The sequence below is a fragment of the Sparus aurata genome, chromosome 18, assembly GCF_900880675.1.
Source record: "Sparus aurata chromosome 18, fSpaAur1.1, whole genome shotgun sequence".
NCBI classification, from domain to species: Eukaryota; Metazoa; Chordata; class Actinopteri; order Spariformes; family Sparidae; genus Sparus; species Sparus aurata.
In genome coordinates this window covers 33,856,885-33,875,284 of record NC_044204.1, presented here as the reverse complement: position 1 = coordinate 33,875,284, position 18,400 = coordinate 33,856,885, and the positions used below count along the sequence as shown (strand labels likewise).

Here is an 18,400-nt window from a genome sequence, read left to right as displayed (position 1 = left end):
CTTTTTCTTAATTATGAATTTTGAACATTTCATTTCACTGTGTATCAAGTCAGTCAAAATGAATACATGACTAAAAGATAATTATTTACTGGATAACAGCACAGGAGAGGTTAGGGAAGGAAGTAGAGTTACATTGTCTAGTTTTCAATTATTCAATTCATCAGCAACTATTTTTAGTTCTGAAAAATAGGTAAAAAAAAGTCAAAATTCTCTGGTTCCAGCTTCTTCAATGTGAATATTTAAATTTTATGTTTTACTCCTTTATGTCAGTAAACTGAATATCTTTTGTTTTTTTGACAAAACCCGACATTTGAGGATAACATCAAGAGTTTTGGGGAACATGGATTTTTGGGATTTCAAACAACAAATCAATTAGTCGAGAAAATCATCAAGAGATTAATCGAACGTGAAGAATTATCATTAGTTGCAGCCCTATTCTTAATACTATTCCTATTCTTAATGAAATATTTAGCACATTTTTCAAATTCATTAATGTACACTTTCAGCTTTTGTTCTTTACTCAAAGCTTTTTTCAAGTATACATACATTAATTTCCAAAATGTGCTGGAAAGTAGTGACAGCAGGATTCTGAAATCTGACAACATATCAGTAATAAAATAATAAAAAGTCATGTATATTTTATAATGTTTGTCATCTTTAAATTAACACTTGAGTCACCTGCTAAGCTTTAAATGTCCGACAAATAGAGAAAACAGTCGTTATCGTTAATTGAATCAGAACATCGGTGACAGCAGTTTCCATTTGGTCTCACTAAAAGATGCCGAGCTCGTGTTCTGACCTGTTGATGTTCTGTAGCTGCTAACAAACCAGAAAACAAAGGCCTGACACACACATGCAGACACTCACGTACACAAGATAATGAGTCTCCCTCCGGGCTGAACGGCCAGAGTTCAATCCCCTGAGGGAACATGGAGACCTTCTCAGGTTCTTGTGATCTGCTGATCTCTTTTTAAGTTGATTACTGAGTTAAACACTCAGACACCCAGAGATCTACTGTGAACAGAGAGGGTGGATCACAGAGCAAAGATGTAATGCTTGTAGTAAATATGTGAAGAGCCACCCAAACAAACAGGCTATATCCTGGGACAAGAAGCACAGCTTTTCTCATCCTACTGATGTTTTTCTAACAGTTAGTCCTGTTTAAATCAAACATGCAACAATCTTTGTTTTTGTTTTGTCGGCTGTTCAAGATTTCGAGTACTTTGAGTTTTCATCAGAGGAATGTTGTGCAGACAGACTCGGAACAGAACATGAATGAAGCTGTAACTAAGTCAAGATTTATTCATAGAGCACTTATGGAATAAAAAGTTGGCTTTGGGAATACGAGCGAGTTTTGAAGTTGTTTTTAAAAATCGCTCTGTAATCTCAGTTGTTTGAAGCAACAGTGCAAGTTAAACTTTCTTTTTTATCCAGAAAAGTTCATTTAGTTTCGTCGTCCACTAACACATTCCATCTGGACTATATTAGATCCTGACTCACGGGCCGTTTAAACCAGGGATTAAGTTAAATCTGTGTTTATTCAGCAGTGTTTGCACTTCATTGCTGTGGTTGTTCAGCAGCTCGCTACCTGTTGAATACAGATAAAGTTGTAAAGCAGAGGACCATAAATCAGCCCGCTGTGATTCTTTACAACACTGTGCTCTGCTTGTGTGTCAGTCAGGGTCATGCTGCTAGCTCTGTCCCACTGGCCTTTAAGATGATTACAGTAATCCATAATCCACACAAACACACACTCACACACACTCACACTATACTCCGTCACACTCACATGACTTTGAACGTACAGCACATGCATTATATCTGCTGACATCTCACTTTAAAGACCAGTCTGGGCCTTTAACTTGATTTCTGAACAGATTAACTGCAGCGGGGCCGCCAGTTAATTGTTTGATAATATTTTCAAAGATTTTATATTTACAAACATTTAAATGGCAGGCATTAACATGAATCCAACAAATTATAATGGACTTTACATTTGTTTTAAAGAAAAACAGCAAACATTTTTAACACAGCATTCATGATAGTCGACACATGGATACTGACACAATCATGCTAACGTGCCTAGCTGTTGTTGACTTGTTTACACATGGCACTAAATGCTGCGCTATGATTTGTTAGGCCCAGTTTAATATGCAAGGTCATTTTAGACTTCAAATACATGTTGTTGTAGAAGGGGCCCTGATCTCCTGCTCCGTCTCTCTATCAGCTAACGGGTCCCTGACCTGAAAACTGTTGAAGATCTTTGGACCAGGTGTGAAACACAAGGTCAAAACAAACACTGTTTAAAGATCTGGCTCTATTTCTACAAACTGGTGCATTTTAATTAGATAATGACATTATTAAATACCATGTCAGGAAATAAGAAACACAAAATATAATTGTCTTAATGTAAGTAATCAGCTGGATGTCTCACGTGTAATGTATCACATGAAGCCCACTGTGCCACCTATGGCAGCAATGTTTAGGCTGCTATTTGTGTCATCTGTGCATGCGTGTGTGCATCTTTGGTATCTAAGTGGTTTAGTAGTTAATGCAGTGTTTGTGGGGCGACATAAAAGGATTCCTCTGTGTGTATTTGTGTGTATTTTATTGGATGAAGGCTTCAGGTTGCAGCTGTTGTCCATCGGCACTCAGACTGTACTCGCAGCTTTAATCGTTGTTGACGAAGCAAATCATTTAAATGAAACGACGCAGGCCAGACAGTTTTTATCTCTGAGTCTCATTTGATTGTTTTAGTTGGTATTAATTGTCTTTAGCTGTGGCTCGCCTGCAGACATCATCCCCCATGACCTTACCTCTAACCTCAGTGTCTGCTCGGGGGGATTAATGCTGTATTTGCAGACCCTGTACTCAATACCCTTAACCACAGACATTTCAATAACTTCGGCCCCGAGCTTCAGAGAATACATCTGTTTAAATTGCTAAAAATATCAAACACGGTGACTTCTTTTGAAGGCATCGAGCATTTCGTCTCAGCGCCCATCTAACCAAAATTTGTGCATTTTAATTACACATTTTCATGTGGCGGCGTTTAGTGCTACAACTGATGCGTAATTCAGGTATCGATTAACTTTTGATGCCATCGTACGTCCCATCATAACTTCCTGAAACTCAATTGTAAATTTTTGTTCGACTATCAGTCCAAAACTCAGAAAACTGACATATGTTTATATTTGAAAGGGGGAACCATGAAATGAATAAATGAATTGCTGCCAATTAGTTTTCTGATGATCGATTATCTAACTTATTGTTTCAGCTCTGGTCACGTTGAGATAATTGTCCCTTCTACTCCATTAAAAGTACTTTCAATGGAAAATCAGTCAGAGGGGAGTTTTTTAGGTTTTTATCAGTTGATCATATTTGGTTGTCTTTTGTGTTTACCCACTCAGATTGTCTCGAAATGACAGTTCATTAAATATAACCATGAGCACTATTGTGGAAGTTTTGTTGAGTCATTGTGTATCTGCATTTCTTTACTCAAAATGAGTCGATTGTTTTGAGAGCAGCTCACTGCTCCATGTGTACGACAGTCGCTGTTTGACTCATAAGTGGTTGTGACGGCTCTGAGAGGGAGAGAAAGTTCCCGTCTAGTGACTCAACATTAACTCTGCCTGAGTTGTTTGTCTAACACTTGACAGACGGGGAAGTCTGTCCTCTGTGGCTGTTGCAGTGCTCCTTTAATAGACTCTGACAGCCAACACACACACACACACACAAACACACACACACACCTTACATGCTGACAGCCTCTGCTCATTTCAAATCTATATATAATCCCTGGTATTTCTCTTCTGATCTCTCTTCTTCCCCCGTCACTACTTCCCTCCTTCTCCCCTCTTCTGATATCCTCCTCTCTCTCTCTCGTGGAAAGTATTTTTTATGAGGCCACTGATTTATCCCGGCAGGCTGAGGAAGAGGGCTCTTGGGATGAACTCCTGGCCCTGGTGAGGAGAAGCAGAGCAGGAGGGGGGAGGGTGGGATTAATGGATGAAACGGAGAATCAGAGGGCAGAGACGGCCAAGACGGAGCAGGGAGAGGCTGGGGGAATTGGAAAGTGTCCCTACTTGTGAACGATTTATTGATCTCCGGTCTGAGTGAATATACAACATCAGACCTCAGGAGGGAAAAGGTCAACAGAGAAGATAGAATTTAAACACATTATAAAACACTTGTCTTCAATTTCGTCCTCGACTAAGAGCCTTCCTGCTCTCCGTCTTGCTGGTCATTCCTCGCCAACAATCGGAGCATTACTGACGCATGTAGCGTCTCGTGTTACAGATAATCAGCGTTGGTAATATCTGAGAATCCCCGCACATTATTTCTTATACAGCTGTGGAAATTATTTATATCAAAGCGTGACACTAAACTTGTTTCTCTGTGTGCCAACAATGTGCACGTGTACATCAACACACAGCAGGCTCAGATGAAAATATAGGCCCCCTCCTCACCGCCAGGTCAAGTACATTCACTTGTTTGACCTGATGATTCATGTGCATGACAAAAATAATCGTGTGAATTTATTGCATTCACGCCTTGTCTAATAAATTCATACAGTCTGGCGATGTCAGACTTACTTAGACAGATATTAATTGAGCTATATCAGATTGTGAGATTAATGCATGAAGAATTGTCACGCTATGCCATCCGACGTCATCCATCTGTGCCGCTCATATGTTTTGAAAATGCAGCCAAATCATAGAGAAAGAGAAAGCTCTGGCTGCTTTTGTTCCTCAACTCTATTAAAAATGGCAGAATATATATCATGCCCGCCCGTGTAATCTAAGTCGTTTCACGTTTTATTGGTTGCTCCAAGATTTTCCAAGACATTACCACGTTTCTCTCAAAGTGTCAGGAGCTTGTTTCAGACAGCTCAAACATTCTACAGTGTAAAGGGTTCTTAGGCTCTCTAGGCATGATTGGCAGAAACCCATTGATTTCCTATAGAGAGAGCAGATACACAGATTGACCACCTGTACTCATTAAATCAGTTTTAGTTTTGAAATCTCAATGAGCACCAACGCAAAAACAGCTGTCCAAGAACTAAACTAAAGGAGACTTGTGTTCGATGAAAAGCCTCCTGGATTGTCACTTGCTTCCTTATTTTGTTCTCCAGAGAACACTGATTGCTGCTGCCTTCTTTTGCATTAAAACACTTATTTTACAGAACATATTTTGCGAGGCTTTCTTCCACCTGTTGCACATTGGCACTCCCTCCTTGAGGATACAGGTTGTGTCTCAGTGTTGACCCTCTCCTCTTTTTGGTTTTCTTTTGACTTGTTTATGGTTGAGGTGTCCCCTGTCCAGTAAGGTACATACTATATATATCAAATGTTATGTGTCAGCGTGACCTATATATATATATATACACACACACGGACAAACATACAGTATTTAGGTCAGTACAGCTGTATCAGCTGTGTACTTTTTGTGTTTTGACCTACTTCATTGATCACTCGTGCTTTTTATTCTATAGCTCACACCAAAGGGAATAAAAAACATTCTGTTCTGTAGTTTTGTGCACACACTATATTATTTTATTAGTCATTATTTAGGTTTAAAATATTAGACATGTCTTTAAACTAAATCTTAAATCTGTCTTTAAAGTTGGCACAAACCCCACAGCAGTGGCTGAAATCATGATGGGATTTCCTTTTTGGCGTCTGTGTTCAAAATTATCTTACTTTTTTTTGGCAGCTGATCGAAGAATTTAATTTTATACTGGTTCTGAAAGCCGCTACAGGGTATTTATTGCATATTAATGCATGAAATAAAGATAAAAAACTAGAGAGAGAGATCAAGAGATGTATCGATTATTGTGAGATCAATTAAAAACTCAAAGCATTCTCCCTTATTAATACAGTAAATGTATAAAACTTGTACTCATCACTGTAACTGTTTAAAAAGAAGTCTTCCTCTCTTTCCTTCAGTTTCTCTCACTTCTCGCCCTCCTTTCCCTGCTTTCCTCACCCTTCACTTCTCAGTCGTGCCTCGGCCTGGGCGCCAGCACCGGGCACAATGTGTAACATGACACTCTAACTGACCTAGATAGCAGCGCTCACCACGTGTGCTATCAGTTCTCACCCACAGTTCTGGTACAGCCGTCTTATCTGGGTTTCTGAGCAGCACTCACGTTCATAAATCATCATGGAAACTGGTTTATTTTGATTGTCACCCTTCAGGGACTCGTTGTGTCCACAGATTGCGGCCGAAGTTGCTTTGTGTTAGTCACAGACGATAAAGTTTGAGATTTCTGGAAAGTTGTTTGATACACTTTCAGGAGGTCGGGGACCATCGGGGTATTTTACAAATCAGTCAAGTTCACATTGTCCCATAACGGACTTGCACTTTAACACTTGTGCTGCACTGGAATTCATTATGTACCATCTACTCTTACAGGATGGCAGGTGTCAAAAGTGGTTTAACTTCAAAATATCCTCATGTATCCTCTCGTAAGTTATTGCATGAGGCAGGTTTCTGTAGAAACTGGGGCTGCAGCTCGTAATGTCTTTCATTATAAATTCTGTCAAGTATTGTTTTAATGAAGAATTGTAAGAGAATAAACAAGAAATATTCATTACAAGGTCTCAAAGCCCAAGTTGAACTCTTCATAATGTTATGTTGTTGAGTGTGTAAATGCATAAACATAAAATGGTTAAAAGCAGCAAATCCTCACATTGTAGTCGCTGGAATTATAAAATGTTCTGTGTTTTTACTTGATAATGTCTGAAACAATCAATAACAGATCAAAAGTGTTGATCAGTTAATCAGTTCAGCTGTTTGAGCAACAGTTCTTCCATAGGTTAACTTGTCTATAAATACACTCTACAGTACATCAGGACACCTTGTCGAGTGTTACAGCTCACTGAGAAACCAGGAGTTATTTTTACTGTATATATTATTTAAAGGCTATTTTCTATTAAACGGCCTTCAGCTTTGTCAAGCAAAGTCATGAAGATACCGGAGCTCAGAGACAATTCTTGGAACTTAAGACACAACATATCAACATCATAACAATACAATGTGTGAATGTTTTTTATGCTATTACCTCATAGTGTGATCTTTCAAAGAACAGCAGCACATTGTGTTTTGCTCCTGATCAGGCAAAATGATAATATTGTGTTAATAGATTACACAAAACTTAAATTGATAAATTTTTCTGAATTGTAGTTCCAGGAGATCTTGCTGGCAGGAGGAACAGCTGTGTTATTTTACTTTCGTATAAACTGACTTTTTTTACCCAACAACTCAACATGATTTATGATACTTGACTTTAGGTGCAAACATTTGGATTGGTTGTTTAGTGAGCACCGTGCCAAAAAGGTCAAAAAGTCAACAAAGCTATAAAAGCATTGATCTTGTTGCTCTCCTACAGTGAGATCTCTGAAAGTGATGACTTGTATCTTAAAATGGCATTCTGTTACAGTGTTTCTGATAAAACGGACTTATCTTGTCCTGGTCCAAGCAAAATGTCCTGAGTAGCTTCTCTGAAACAGCTGGTGACACAGAGTGAAAAGGTTCACTTGACTTGGACCGGAACAACGTCATCTTTCAGTTTTCTTTGGTTATTCTGGGATACTCTTTGCCTTTATGGCCTCTCTTTGGGAAATCTCTTTGTTAGAGTGTATTTTAAAGGTTTCAGTCACACAACTCCAGCTCAGATCAACTGGTCAGGCAACAATCACATGGTAGATTAAACCCCTCTTTTGCACGGCTTTGCCTCCTGGCGCTTGCTTTATACTCTCCTGTATGATATTGTCTGTGACGTTGATTTGAAAGAAGTTGATCTGAAGTCTCGTCCTATTGGAAACACACCGACTGACACACAGAAACAACTAACCTAGTTTCCCTCGAAGTGATTTGTGAGTGTTTCGATTCTGTCATTGTTATCAGTGTTGCCACTGTCGTCTCTCATACAGTGTAGACGCAGATATTATCACTTTTAAAGCACATTGATTACATGTCAATACCTCCTGCCCTCCTTTCTCTGTTGCCTTTTCTCTGGTGCTGTTTTCCTCCCTTCTTTCCTCCCTCCTGCACTCCCTCTTGTTTTCTTTCTCTCTGATCAGATCTTTATGTATCTCTGTCAGTCCCGTTGTGATCAATGATTTGTTAAACGAAAGGCTGCCGTTACAAAAGGCTGATAGAGGGTGACGTAAAAGTCTGAGGTGTGTGTGTGATTACGTGCATCTCATGTGTTTGATTATGTGTGTGTGTGTGTGTGTGTGTGTGCACGCCATTACACAGCCCACTGGGTCGGCTTTAATAACTGCTGAGTTATAGTCACCTCTGAGTGGACCGAAAAGAATCAACCACCCTCCCACTTCCTTCCTCGTGATTGGCCCACATAATTCTTTCCCTCTATACAATTGGCTCCCAATGTCAGCCCCTCTCATCCCATTGGTCCTCCTGGAGTTGTTGCCAGGTTACATCAGAAGCTCGTATATTTGAGCAGAGCTCTGGATGTTTACTGCAGCACTTTTACAGACAGAGTGCAGAGTGAGACAACCTCACTCACCAACACACACACACGCACACACCCCCACATTCAAGAACACACACAGACACACACACACACCCACACACACACACCGGTTCAGAGGACGTCACAGAATGCACCCAGGCGATACCCTGGATCTGCTGCTCGACCTGCTGGTACTGACGCTGACACCTCAGAGCGCTCAACTAGGATAACCTTCCCACTGGATACAAGGCCGACCCGATACTGAAGGGAAGATATCTGAAGGGAGGAGAAACAGAAGAAGCCAAACAGCTGGATACTGCTCCTACAGGAGATGTGTCAAGTGGTTAACAAGCAAAAAGAAGGAAGAGACCAAAATCGTGCCGAGTTTGGTTAAAAGTCAAGCCGACTCCTCTGCGGGATTCGAAGAATAATAAAACCGACTGGACTTTAATAACCTGCGTGTGAGCCTACTGACCGCACTGGGCAGAAGAAGAGGAGATCCAACTGACTGAAAACAGCCTGTGAGACCAACTGAGACACCCTCAGGCTGCATCTGCCGACACAAAACACCCCAAACTAAAAGGACAGATCGCAGTGAGAGAAAACACAGCTGGAAAAATGAGAATGGCCTGTGACATTCTGCTGCAGAGGTAAACATCAGGGTTATGTAACTCCTGCTGTCTGATTGGAATGGATGGGTGGTTGGCTTTATGGATGGATGGATGACGCAAATATGTGATTGGATTGATGGAAAGATGAGCAGTGGAGGGCAACAAAACGGGAAAAAGGGCAAAAATTGGATTAATTAAGTCGGTTAACTGGGGAATGCCAGAGGATCGGATCAACGTATGAATGCTGGAATGAATCAGTGGAAACCTTCACTGTGATTTAAAAGCTTTTTATTGTGAATGGAAGAATGGAAGGGAACGAGGTTCTATTGTGTTTCTTGCTCATTGTTTTGTTGCCAGGGAGAGATGAAAGAGAATATAGAGGAGGGGAAGTCTGTGACTTTTCTTTTACAGGAATAGAAACAGAGCAGGAGATGAAGAGAAAGGGGTCATGGCATTACTTAACAGCTGGTTTTGTGTTATGCAATCTAAGTATGAGGAAAGAACGGGAGGCTGGCTGAGAATGTGTCAGCATTTTGCTGCACAGAAGGGCAGAAAATGGCTTTTCTCACCTTTTTATAATAAGCTGTTTCAAAAGGGCCGTTCGGATAAATCAAAGTCATTCACCTTTTGCAAGCACAATAGGTGCACTTATAATTGGAGGAAATGGCAGATGTTGGCAGTTTTAACATTTTCAAGTACCTTAAAAATGTCTGCAGGCAGTTTTCAGACTATATATTAAAGATGTTTTCTAGTGTCAGGCTTAATTCTCACGATCAGTGTCACTATTGTTGACCACGAGAAAAACAAGTCCAATGAAAACACACAATCTTCAGTCTAAAGTATTTTCTGACGATGTTCGAGGTCGATCAATGTGTAAAACTTGTCATTTCCTGTTGCCACTAGAAGGCGCTGTGAATATAAGTGGCCTGAAGTCTCAGTCAGTATCAGACGTGTGAAGTTTGTCTCATTCCATCTGACAAACACTCTGAAACTTTGATACTCAATTTATCGATATAATACAGAGAGAAACAGGACAACCTATTTTTGGAGAAACTGGAATCAGAGAAATTTGGTGTTGTTCTTAAAAAATGATTGAAATAACAAAAATAGACAAAATAACCTTTAGATGCAGCTTTGATCTGGAGTTTTATGTGATGCCACAAACTGCAATAACCTCTGACACAAACATACTTATTTATTCTGTTTCAGTGTGTCATGTTATTCACATTCTCAGGCTGTGCCAAACATTTGAAGTGCAAGCAATCAGCAACCTTTCACCAGCTGACTGCAAGAGTGAAGATTAATTGAAGGAGGGTTGAGGAGGTGGAGAGAGGGACTGTGGGAGATTTGTTCAGTCGACTAAACAAAATAGAAGTTATTCTCAGATGGCAAAATATCTGCGTGATGATTATGGGAAAATGACTGGAGAGGAGAGCTGCACCGCTCATATTTAGTCCTCAAACAGAACAACTGGTGGGAACAAACAAATGAGCAGGAAATCAAACACAGATCTTAAATTGTTGGTGTGTGTTTGAGTTGTGGATTGTTTGAGTGCTGTGAGGCTCTGTGAGAGGAGCGCCTTGGCTCCGACATGAAGGACTATAAATGTTTACTGTTTCAGAGGCAGCGAAGAGCTGTTTATGAGATGTAAGATGATGCTTATGATTGTGTGTGTGTGTGTGTGTGTGTGTGTGTCTGGCTCTGTGTGATGTTGTGGTTGAGGGACGACGAGGCTTTCAGAGGCAGCGTGTGGTGTTTTGAAGTAGGTTACTAGCTGAAGTGCAATGTGTCCTCCTCTGCATGCTGATATATAGGTGAGGTGTGTGTGTGCGTGTGTGTGTGTGGGTGTGTGTGTGGGTGTGTGTGTGTGTGTGTGTGTGGGTGTTTGTGTGCAAGCATGTGGGTGGATGTGTCGGCTGCAGCAGTCTGTGTTACCTCCCAGTCAGAACAGAGCAGACTCAGGTTTGCTGACAGCAGCACCACCGTGGAATCACAGCTAACCTCGAACTCACCTCAGTCACACACACACACACACACACACACACACACACACACACACACACACACACACACACACAGCCAGTTTGTCTTTGTTCTCTTTGCATCGAGCCATCAGAGCAAAGTATCGAAGGACACCCTTGATGTTTCCCTCTATCTCATTCCCATTTACAGCACCTCTGTTGCTGTTATTTTATGTATCAGTTAAAATGCAGCAGACAAAACGCTTCTCTGACATGTTTCTGGTGTTTAGTCACTCAGTCAGCTGAGATGAGGCGACTGATACGTCACCACAGCACAGCGCCTCAGCTCTGCAGTAAATCTTAGCTGTGTGACATACTCTTGCCCTATATACTCTATGTGATGTGTAGTACCACCTTATGTTTAGGTCAGCTGCTTACACAACAACAAAATGAAGTACTACTTGTGCAGGGATGAGATGCAGCAGAAAGTGATGTAACAAAAAGTGAGAATGTGAGAGAAAAACAAACACTTTGATCCAAAGTAATTCCAGCGAGCGCCTTCGTCAGCCCTCAGGTGATGCAGTAATCTGCCCCCAGAGAGATTTTCTCCTGCTGTGATCACACCGACGATCTGGTTAGCAGACTGCAGATTAGCCTGATGTGATCTAAGTGAATCTGGCAAGAATTCATTTTACCCAGCCCTTCACCTCAGATACCCTCCCAGGATGTAGTCGATAAATCACTTAGTGACTTAATAATAGTAAAAAAAACTAAATCAGACGTGGGAGACCGGTGATAATTGGTAGTTTTGAAATATAGCATCAGACATGAACGTTCAGTCAAATTTAAAAACAGGCGGACTGTTTGTTTGACGCGTCTGTCTTCTTAGGTCACTTTAAAGACTTTACTGTATCGCCTCCAGGTAGCTGAAGGTGCGACTCCTTAAGATGTTATCAAGGTTTAATCTCCATCTTTGGCTTCTACTGCCGTCGTGTCTGTCGGACAGGAGCTCGTCTAATCTGACCTACTTGGAGCAGTTTTGAAAGCCAAGACTTTATTGGCCCCTTTGTGCTTGTTTGGCACCATGGCACAAAATCACAAAAATAACCTTTATGTGTCTTTGGCTTCATCCAAATGTCATCTTAACTCCCCTCGCAGTCTCTGGACTTTGAGGACGCATTCTCAGGAAGTCTGCGAGTGCTGAGTGCCGTTCAAACCCACAATGCATCCAGTCCACAGGGGCCCCCAAGTGGAAGACTTTCTGCAGACTGAGTCAGCTTCAGCAGCAGACTTCATCAGATGTTAGCGATATAATTACGCACAATCATTACGATATGGACGCATGCAAGTTTCTCCAATTGCAGACTAAAAGAACTTGATTAAATATTGTTGAGCAGAATACTTCACAACCACATCATGATACAGAAACATGTAGGACAGCAGGCCATCACAGTGCATTTTATTATTGTAGTCTCAGTCAATCAGCAGCTTATATCAGCCTTGTAGTCTCACGCTCACAAAAACTGGTGGTGACAGTGAACATGTCACAGTTTTGTACGACTGAAGTCCAAAAACACATTTGGACTTCAGGTGGTTTGGAAGACTGAACATCCCCTCTGACCTCCTGCATGTTCGTTACTATGAATTGATTAGTGAAGAAAAACTGCAGGGAACATTTGACATAAGACAGAATCAAAACCCCTTTCTGCTACATCAGGGACCCAGAATGCTTTGATTCAGTCCTCTCTGCCCTTCATGTCGTCCTCAGCGGGACTAAATGCCCAGAAGTCCTGTGAAGCATGTTGTGTATGTCCTTTATGGCTCAACTGACACTTACAGAAATGTCATCTCTGCTTCTGAGGGAGCTCGAGGACGGCAGCAACACCCCGAAGGCTGCAACGATTTTAAATCAAGTCTTCTGGGGCAAAGTGGTGCAAGGGCAGATATTATCTTTGCTACTTCAGGCCCATGAAGATCACGTTACATCCTAGAGGACCCTATCAAAGATCTATTGTTAGTGCTGCAGCCACCCAGCGTGGTCCCAAGGGTACAACTCAGCAGGAGAGCCTGCTGTCAGATGTTATCAGTCCTTCTGAGGGACAGTCGATGCTGGATGGAGCCTGCAGGGTGCGTTCCTGTTTAAAGGGCAGTTCTGTGTGTTGACTAACTGGAGGAGAAGGGAGAGTTTCAAATGACACAGTATCTCAGTCCAGCCCAGATATTTATGGACTCCAGAAATATTTGTCAGATGAACAAAATAGATGTTACATCATCCAAGTGAGTCAACTTAGGAGGTTGTTTTCGATTTTTTACCATTTCCTTTTTTTTTTTGCACATTTTATTACTCCATCTCTCTCACAACCATTTCTGCAACACCAGTACCTCTTTCTCTCTTTCTGTCTGTCTTCCCATCGCATTCACATTCTCAATCGTGGTTACAGTGTCAGAGAAGGTAATGTGAGATACCTGTTACAATTTAAAACCCGTCAGAGTCGAGGGGAGAGGAAGTCAAGAAAGATAGAGAAAAGAGAACGTTAGCGAAAAAGATGATTGTACAAATCATGATGGGATTGTTTGAGAGAAAGAGAAAAAGATGGATGATAAGTCGCGATAAGAGATGAGTAAATTGAGAAAAGAGATCGAGGGGAACGGCAGACTTTGTTTAGAGAAAAACAAAATGATGTGGAAAAAAAACGACCGTAATGAAGAAGAAATTAGATTAGAGGAGAAAGTCGGGAGGCGATTTGAAGGAAGAGGGCAGGAACAGCAACCAGAAACAAGGAATTAAGATGGAGGGCATCACGGTGCCCTATCTGCCATCAATAATTCAGTCTGTATCGATCTACCTGAGGACAACTGCTCGCTGCATCAGGACTGTGCGTTTGTGCAGTTGTGTTAAAAGACAAACATGCATCCACACAAAAAGCTTGCATAGCTTCCGCTGCTGCGCTGCTAATCTGATGACCGCCGGAGACACACACACACACACACACACACACACACACACACACACACACACACACACACACAGTATATATGATACGTACCCATGCACTTGGACATAATGTGGACGACCTTGTGTTGTGTGTGTGTGTGTGTGTAGGAGTGTTATATAAATCTGGAGTCCTGGTGTGCGTTTGTGTGTGTGTGTGTGTGTGTGTGTGTGTGTGTGGGTGGATGTGTGTCACACATCCACACACACACGCACACACGCACACACCCACACACACACACACACTTCCTTGCTTATAGAGGAACATCAGGGAACAAATATGACTGGACACACACCCTTCTATCTGATCAGCCGGGTTTAGCAGAGCTCTGTAGCCTAAATAACAATCTGCCCACCCAGAGTGGCGCCACTGACTGAAACTTTGTGTATTTGTGTGTGTGTGTGTGTGTGCGTGTGTGCGTTCTTCGAGACTGTCGTTTGGCACAAAGGATCCGAGATTAGAAGACAACTGCTGTGAGAACATAAACTCCTCATGCTGACTTACACACATCTTGTATTTCATCCTTTTTCAGCACACACACTCTAACACACAGTATCAACAGCTGTAGCTGTGGTTTAATTGTTATTGTCGTTCTTCTTCCCTGTTTTGACTTCTGCTGTCCGACGTCCACACCCTCCAAGGTCATGTCATGAGACGGGATTCAAGAAGTACGTGATGTTCTAACCATGTTGTCCTTTTCCCCTCTCTCCCTCTCTCTCTCTCTCTCTCTCCCTCTCTCCTCTCTCCCTCTCTCCCTCTCTCTCTACAGCTCCCACCTCTCCCCTATATCCATCCTGCCTGCTGACTCTGCTGAGTAAGTACACACACACTCACACACTCCAGTAATTTTATCCACTTTACGATGAGATACATCGACACTACGCACACACACAAATATGCGCTCCAACACCCTGCAGACGTCCACGCCTCGTATTTTAGCAACACTAAGAAACTGAAGTCTGGCAAGTCGTTTTTTTTGTGCAACTAATTGGAAAGAAATGGTAAAATAATCAGGCAAAATCGTGCGATCGTTATTGAATCGAAAAGCTGCGAACAAGGTGTGAGAGAGGCGACCGTGTAAGGTGTGAAGAGGGACTAAAGAGCCATCTGCTGAAGAGGCAGAGACGATCAGCGAGGAGGTGAGCAGGAAGGAAGAGGGGCCGGACGTGTGTTTTGATTACGAAGCTAAACTAAAGCATTCAGCCTGACTTGGTGGTTTTAGAGCCCCGAGGACATGAACTCAGCAATCACATGACTGTCAGGCCTCTGAACCGGTGCATGACATGGCAACAGGGTGAAATCGATTTCAGTGGTGCTGTACATTAATGTGAGTTTAGTGGCCTGAAGGCAAAACGGCACAAACACTAAGAGGTGTCACAGAAACAGTCAGCAGCCGGATGCTTTAATAACCGAAGAGGACAAAATGGTCCTGATGTTTCTGATTTAATTTTCTGTTCAAAATTAAATTAAATGATCTTTATAAAACAGGTTGAAAATGACTTAATTTACCTGATTTCAAGGTAAGTTAGATAATCAAATTTGAATAAACCCTTTTAGTGATTGATTTTCAACACTTTATGGTGTTTCATCTGCACAGTCACTCGTGTAAACAAAAGATCTTTTTTAATATTTAAAATGTCTCATCATGTTTGTCTCCTGAAGTCGAAAAAATAAATACAGCGATAAACACTGGACACTGCAGGTGTGAAGGAATTATAAAACATTTATTTTCACAATTGCATTTATAGTAACAATTTACATGTTTTGATTAAAGCTTTAAAAGTCTAGAAATGTTTGGTAAAGTTTCCTTCACATGCTTGAAAAGTGCTTTAATTTTACACTAACAATTAATCATTTATCATTTTAGTTGCTGATTAATTTTAATATATCTATATATAAATATATAATATAGATCCTGTCCAGCTGACCTTTTTACTTCTATGAAATAAATGTGCATCAGTCAAACATCATCAAGAGAAACAAAAACCTGTGCAGGCTGCAATTTAAAAAGCAAGAAAACAAGAATATTTTCTCAGAGCTGAGCAGTTTAAACACAGACTGTGTCGTCTTCAGGAGGATGAAATTTATCACCTTCTTCACATCATTACACCCTGTTGTTCAGTAATCTAATGAAACTTAAAATAGTTTGTACTTTTCAAGCGAGTACATTACGTCTTTCCATTCCCAGGAGTACATTAGGTCGCTGCAGGGTCTCGGCTGCAGAGTGAATAATGTCTTCATTCTCCTCCGGCTACCAGGATGTGTTCGAAAGGCCTCTGCTCTGTCGGGAGGCACGGACAGATTTAGACAAAAGCAGCAAACACACGGTGCTTCTCTTGACCGTGTGGGTGAACGAGACAGACTGCAAGCACATCATGCTTTAATGCTTCTGTGTTAGGTAACTGTGTTTTAGTGTGACGGTGAAGGTGGGCTCGCCATCCAGGGAAATGTGTGCACAGGTGTGTGGTTGTCACACACACAGATTTATTTGACCCAAGGCCCAACACCTTTGTGAGTTTTAGCTTAAATGGTCATGGAGTCCGAACATAGTTATGTTCCAGCTCCAAATCATGTAACTTTGTTGGTGTAAATGAGTCGACACACACCTAACACACCCAGTGTGATGTCACGGAGGAGGATCCATCAGGAGCAGCAGCTGGTGTGGAGGAGTGTGAAGCGAGCTGGAGTCTTTCTCCACCAGATCTTCAACCTCTACTGCTGTCTCAGCTGGAGGAGAAACACACCTAACAGCCCGCAAGAAGCCAGAGGAAACGATGGAGTGGGAAATTATGATCACACACACGTGGTCATGCGAGTTAAAGAAGGTCTCAGTAGAGCCTGTGGATCATCCCGTCAGTGTGGACGAGGTCAAACGGACTGCTGCTGTTACCTTTTATAGGCCGTTACGTCCTCCTCTCCTCTCGTCCCTGGCTCTAGTTTAAGCATTATTAATCCTCTCAGAACTGCACCCGGTTATTCACTTTATAAGGACGTAACGGTTAAATAGCCCAGAATAGACAAGAAAGCATTACAGTGATTACAGGCTCTCGACAACGTTCGATTCATTAACAGCCTTCAGTAAATGTATTTCTCCTGGAGGTAAACACGTCCGTTTGTCAGTTAAAGCTCCTGTCTTTTGTCTGTTAATTAATGAGTGGAGCTCTTTCTGTTCATTAAAAAGAGGCGGATGCCAGGTGGGATTATGTGAGGAGGCTTTGCACGTGGCCGCAGACATGAAGGTTTCACCGCTAAACCTTCTTCTTGTACACCGAGATGTTAATTAAATGGATGAACAATGCACTAAGCTTATTGGATTCAGTGTAAGTGAACAAAAGAGCACATGAACTAATCTCATGTAGAGACAATTCAGTGATTTAACACACACAGGAGTTTAACACATCACTGAGCAGATAGAAGCTTTAGTAGCAGTTAAGAGGAAATTAGATCGGTATTAAATATTAATATGATATAGTGTATATTTAGTTGGGATTCTTAGTGGTGAATGTTCCAAAACAGGTTACAGTTAAAAAAAAAAAAAAAAGCCAAGTACTTACACAGAATAATAGTTTTATAACATGCATTATTATAGAAGGCAAGCGTCGTTATGTGTCATTAATTATGGGCAGATTTAATTTATATTACTAATATTTCTTGTGAGAATGAGTTAATTATGTCTCCACATCAACATAACGAAATATTACGCTTGTGATTTGGAGATAACGGCTTTCAAACGCAGCACTAAACTGAAAAATGTGAGAAGCGATGTGAGGAAGATGCTCCATGTATGTCAGCTTAATGCTTCATCACACAGAGTAACAGAACATCAGAACACATGGAAATCTTTATTAATTAATTTGTGTTATTTTTTGTTTTCCCAGGATAATCCAGCGAACCATCAGAGCTGCAGTGGAGCAGCACTTCTTCGATCTAAAAACCTCCATCGACCAAGACCTCAGCAACTACGACAGCGCTGGGTGAGCGCACACACACACACACACACACACACACACACACACACAGAAAACCAAATACACCTGTTGGGCAGTTTTTCCCTCCGTGCACCTGCCGATTGAAACATGCGTGACACAAATTCCTCAGTGGTGGAAAACGGCATCAGGTGACTTTAAAGACACATATTTGTCATAGTGAACATAGTGTACAAAGGCACGGAGCCAGCCAGATGGATCAGTTTACCAGTAAACATGTTGACAGCTGCGATGTTAATTAGCAAAGTCTACGTGTTGATGGGAGCAGCTGTTCGGTGGTCCTTCACCTCCAGGAGTTTTACACACCGCCAAGACTTAAATAGACGTTACATGTTGGCGTGAACGTCGGCCGCGAAGGCTCGGCGGC

General features: G+C 41.6%; 1 protein-coding gene across 4 annotated transcripts in view; it reads left to right on the top strand.

Moving 5' to 3' along the window:
* fam13b (family with sequence similarity 13 member B) overlaps nt 1-18,400 on the top strand; it is a 71,720-nt gene that overhangs the window by 39,695 nt on the left and 13,625 nt on the right. For all 4 annotated transcript variants that reach the window (XM_030397137.1, XM_030397138.1, XM_030397139.1 and 1 more), the window contains exons 8-9: nt 14,817-14,861; nt 17,926-18,021. In XM_030397137.1, coding sequence (XP_030252997.1) covers nt 14,817-14,861; nt 17,926-18,021 — 141 coding nt within the window. The remainder of the gene's footprint in view (nt 1-14,816; nt 14,862-17,925; nt 18,022-18,400) is intronic.